The following is a 5,235-nucleotide window of genomic DNA, read 5'->3' as shown; positions in this document are numbered from 1 at the left end:
CAAAAAAAAAAAAAAAAAAGAAAGAAAGAAAAGAAAGAAAGAAAGAAAGAAAAGAAAAGAAAAGAAAAGAAAAGAAAAGAAAAAGAAAAAAGAAAGGGGGGAAGGGAAGAAGGAAGGAAGAAAGAAAAAAAGAAAAAGAAATGTCCTACAGGCCTGATTTTATGGAGGCAACTTCTCAGCTTCGAGTCTCTCCTCCCAAATAACTCTAGCCTATGTTAAATTGGTATCAAACCAGCCAGCACCCTGGGGGATTCTAGGCAGGGGCTCTACCACTGAGCCACACCCCCAGCCCTCACTGGGGGATTCTAGGCAGGGGCTTTACCACTGAGCCACGCCCCCAGCCCCTCACTGGGGGATTCTAGGCAGGGGCTCTACCACTGAGCCACACCCCCAGCCCTCACTGGGGGATTCTAGGCAGGGACTTTCCATGCATCCTAAGCCACTTTTTGAGTATTTTGAGACAAGATCTCATTGTGTTGTCCAGGTTTGTCCAGGTCGCTCTTGAACTTTCAGTCCTCTTTACCCTCCCAAGGGCTGGGATTAGAGTCATGAGGCCCAACTTCATCTTCAGACTAGATTTTGTCTTATCTGAAGTACTGATTGCAACCAAATGCTAGCCATACCCTGACCTGCTCCTTTAAACTACACTTCCAGTAGCAATCGTCATAGCCACAGCCCCCAAATCCCCAGTCTGTGGCTAGCCCCAAACTGCCTATACCCAGTCTTTCTACAATCGTCACAAAATCTATCCGAATCTCACCTCATCTCCAACCTCCCATAGCATCAACAATGTCTGTCCATAAGCGTCCCGGACTGGTCTCGGATGCTTCAAACTCAACCTCAATGTCAGCAAACCAGCCTCACCTCCTACACCAAATCCAAAGCCATCAGCACCCCCACCCCCTCCCACCTCCTTCTCTAGCAGTGACCATTTCACCACGCCACTCTCCTCCCGCAGGCCAGCCAGGGAACCGGAGTTGAGCCACTCTGGGTCAGAGCGGCCAGAACACACGGGTCTTCTCATGGGTGGGCCCTCCGGAGGAGGCAGAGGTGGCAGTGGGGGCTTTGGAGATGAGGTGAGTGATGGTCTGAGTGTCCAATGGAACCAGCTAAGTGCATGGCCAGCCTTGGGGGCTCGGGCTTAGCTGTCCGTTCTGTCCCTAGTGTTGAGGCTGACAACCTCCCAGAGGCAATCTCTGGATCTGGAACTTTGGGCATCATCGGAGGACCGGCTCTGAGCACGCCTCCGCCTCAGCGCAAGCCTCCGCCTCAGCCTCAGCGCAAGCCTCCGCCTCCTTCCTTCTCCAGCCTCGGCCCTCCCTTCCTTCCTCTGCCTGCTGGGCAGGGACCCACAGTGGCCAGCGGCCTTGGGGAGGGAAAGAGGGAGGTGGGGGCTGGGAGGGGGCCTTCCTCCAGGGAATGTAACTCTCCCAGGCCCCAGAATAGCTCCTGGACCCAAGCCTGGGGCCTGGCCTGGGACACGGCGCTGAGGGTCGGCAGGCTGGGGCTATTTTTACCTCCTGTCTCCCTTGCTGGGCACTACCCCCCACCTGATACCCTGCTGTGTAGTCTGACACTGGAGTCCCCAACCCACCCCATTCCTGCCCTCATCCTCAGCCCATCATTTGTGAACACTGGACTCTGAAATAAATGCTGCCTGTCACGTGGACACTTTCCTACGGCCAGGTTCTCTTCTCGGGGAGGAAGATAAAGGGGAAGGGAGGGTGCAGGCCATTTTACCCCTTCTACTACTGCTGGCTGGCTGCCTCCTCACACACCCTCAGGAAAGGTCTGATGTCGTCAAGCAGAACAGTAGGAGACAGGCTGGAGAGGGTTAGAGAGCTACCAAGGAACAAGACTCAGCTGGCTGATCCTGGAAAAGTGACGCCCGGGTCCGAGCAGCAGCCTTGTCACTGTGAACCAGGGCCCAATGTCTGCTTAGGAGCGAGGTCCTGTCCCCTTAAGGAAAAATTCCCAGAGTCCCTAGGGGCTGAAGCTAAGTCTAGAAAATTTTTCTTCCCTTCTTGGAGGAGCCAGGGACTCCCTGGGGAAACGGGGGTGATAAAGGCAATAGAAAAGGAACTTGGGGCAGAACGAAAAAACCGATGGACTTTCTGAGGTCCAAACAAGGACTGGAGAGAAGGATGAAGGCTTGTATGGTGACACACGCCTGTCCTCTGAGCAACTGAGATGCTGATGCAACTGGATAGTGAGTTTGAGGGACTACAGAACAAGACTGTCTCAAAATAACAGGAGCCAGTGAGCCAGCTTAGTGAGTAAGGACGCTTGCTACAAAGCTTAACGGCTTGAATTGAGACACATAGCCCAGGCTCGCCTTGAACTCACACTGTACAGATGAAGGTGGCCTTAATTTTCTAAGTCCCAGAATTACAGAAATATGCCACCTCAACTGACTTTCAGTTCACATTTTTGTTTGTTTGTTTGTTGTTTTGTTTGTTTGGTTTGCTTTGGTTTGGTTTTTCGAGACAGGGTTTCTTTGTGTAGCCCTGGCTGTCCTGGAATGCACTTTGTAGACCAGGCTGGCCTCAAACTCAGAAATCCACCTGCCTCTGCCTCCCAAGTGCTGGGATTAAAGGCATGCACCACCATGCCCGGCTTCAGTTCACATTTTTAATATAGTAAACACCTGTCCCTTTGGGCAAGTCCCAGTGAATTCCAGAAACATAGAAAACACACACACACACATGCACATATGTATGTATGTATGTATGTATATGCTTTCTCTTATATACATACACCTATGATAAAACCCACTCTACAAACTAAGATCAATAAGGAATTAGTAGCTATTAATAAAGCCAGGTGCAGCAGTGGCTCACATTTATAATCCCAGCACTCAGGAATCTGAGGCAGGAGGATTGCCATGAGTTCAAGCCCAGCCAAGACTACAGTGTGAGAACCCATCTCAATAAGTGAAAGAAGGAAAGAAGGAACAAGAAGAAAAGCAAACAGTCATTAGTAAAATAGAGGGCTATTTTAACAGTCAACAAATTACACTTTGCAAGCATGGAAATGTGAGTTCATCCACTAGAGCCTCACATATAAAGCTGGATATAATCCCATTGCTTGGGAGGCAAAACAGGCAGGTCCCCTGGGGCTTGCTAGTCCAGCCTGCTTGGCAAGTTTCCAGACCAGTGAGAGACCCTGTTTCCAAATACCCAAATGGCTGGGGCTGGAGAGGTGGTGGCTCGGTGGTTAAGGGTGGAGTCCTATTCTGCACCAGTGCCGGGCGGCTCACAACCCCTGTAATTTCAACTCCAGGCTGTCTGGCGCCCTCTTCTGGCCTCTGTAGCCACCTGCAGTCACTTGCACATACCCATGCACAGACACATACACATAATAGTTAAAATAATTTTTTTAAGGTTCATAGTGCCTAAGGAACACCTGAGGCTATCTTCTGTCTTTTGGCCTCTACATGCATGCATGCGCGCACACACACACACACACACACACACACACGTACACAATCATACACATGCACATTCACGTACACAATCATACACATGCACATTCACGTACACAATCATACACATGCACATTCACACAAATTAAATTGAATAAATTATAAGGACACAAAGTATGCCATTGTTAAAAATTGTTGTTTAAAACAAAAGTTATTTTAAACTTGTGAATTATTTATATCTGGAATGTTCCATTGAACATTTTTGGATGGAGGCTGACTGTGGGTTACTGAAACCACAGGAAGAGGGGAAGGCAAACTGGATTAGAGAGGCCACTTCCAGTCGCCAGACCCCAGGCTTTGTTCAAACCCTCCTACCTCTCTGTCCCTGTCAGCAAAGCTCTCTTGTCCTTGTACGTGTGGCAGAGTTGAAGATGGTGGGCTTGTGTATTAGCTCGCTTGTTTGTGACAGGGTTTCACGGAGCCCAAGCTGGCTTCAAATTCTCCATCCTCCTGCCCCATACTCTAGAATGCCGGGACAAACAAAAGAAGGTGAGATGGCTCAGGAGGTGAGGGTTCGAGTCCCCAAGCCAGATGACCTGAGTCATCCCCCATGTCCATCTAATGGAAGGAGAGCCACCTCACACAAGCTGGCATACACAAGACTAAATGTGGGGGGCGGGGGAGTGGGATTTTAAGTCCAGCTAGGCACGGTGGTTCACATCTGTATTCTTAGAACACTGAGGCAAAGCAGGATGATTGCTGTGAGATCAAATCCAGCCAAGGGTATGGCGTAAGGAGACCCTGGGGTTGCGGGGAGAGACAGTGGGACACACTGGGAATTCAAGCATTTGAGAGGCACAAGTAGTAAGCCCCACCCCCCCAGCACTGGGAGACAAAGGCAGGGGGAGCTCCATGAGTTCAAGGCCAGCCTAGTCTAGAAATAGAGAAATACTATCTGTTGTGTGTGTGTGTGTGTGTGAGTGAATCCTACCCCTACACACACATACTAAAAACAATTTAAAAGTTAGATGTATAACTGAAATGTTCAAAGGTAAACGACCTTCAAGCACCAGTGGATTTAGGAGCTGGAATCTACTTCCATCTCTGAGCGAGTATCACTGATTAGGGGAAGGGGCCTCAAGGCCTGCTGCCCACAAGAGCAGGGTTGCAGAGCAAGTAACTCAGCACAGGAAGCCTTTGGCTGTGTGCCTAGCAAGCTCTGGCTCCCTCCTGAGTCAAGTGCTACCTCTGGGGCCCCTTGACCCCAGAGGTTGACTTCACAAGTATGAGACCCACCCAGTTCTCTGTCAACAAAGCAAGCTGCACTTGGACTGAAGCATGCCTCAGAGGCATGAAATCTGGTAGCGCCACACTCCCCTGGCTTCCTTCCTGAGCCTGCCCTACACACAAGGACCCGCCTACAGGGAGCCTAGCCCACTTGGTGGCAGTCCAGAAGAGCAGGTGCACAGGGGAAAAAGTCGTCAGACACACCAGAAGAGGGCATCAGATCCCATTACAGATGGTTGTGAGCCACCATGTGGTTGTTGGGATTTGAACTCAGGACCTCTGGAAGAACAATCAGTGCTCTTAACCACTGAGCCATCTCTCCAGTCCCCAGTCCTCTTCCATCTTTACTGGGTTAGGATAAAAGAGCTTTGGAAAGACAGTGATGGGTCTGCCAGGTAGCTGTTTGGATAAAAGCTGAGCACCAGAATTTCTGAGTTCGAGGCCAGCCTGGACTACAAAGTGAGTTCCAGGACAGCCAGGGAGATACAGAGAAACCCTGTCTCAGAACCGCTCCCCCCCCCCCC

The 5,235-nt window shown here is 50.3% G+C and overlaps 1 protein-coding gene across 1 annotated transcript in view; it reads left to right on the top strand.

The window, feature by feature from the left end:
- Bcam (basal cell adhesion molecule (Lutheran blood group)) overlaps positions 1-1,669 on the top strand; it is a 14,163-nt gene extending 12,494 nt beyond the window's left edge. The window contains exons 14-15 of the mRNA XM_021219037.2: positions 959-1,076; positions 1,165-1,669. Coding sequence (XP_021074696.1) covers positions 959-1,076; positions 1,165-1,170 — 124 coding nt within the window. The 3' untranslated portion in view covers positions 1,171-1,669. The remainder of the gene's footprint in view (positions 1-958; positions 1,077-1,164) is intronic.
- Positions 1,670-5,235: the final 3,566 nt, after the last annotated feature.

The sequence above is a fragment of the Mus pahari genome, chromosome 19, assembly GCF_900095145.1.
Source record: "Mus pahari chromosome 19, PAHARI_EIJ_v1.1, whole genome shotgun sequence".
Lineage (NCBI taxonomy): Eukaryota > Metazoa > Chordata > Mammalia > Rodentia > Muridae > Mus > Mus pahari.
The sequence above is the reverse complement of the archived record's forward strand: the minus strand, read 5'-3'. Positions and strand labels throughout refer to the sequence as shown.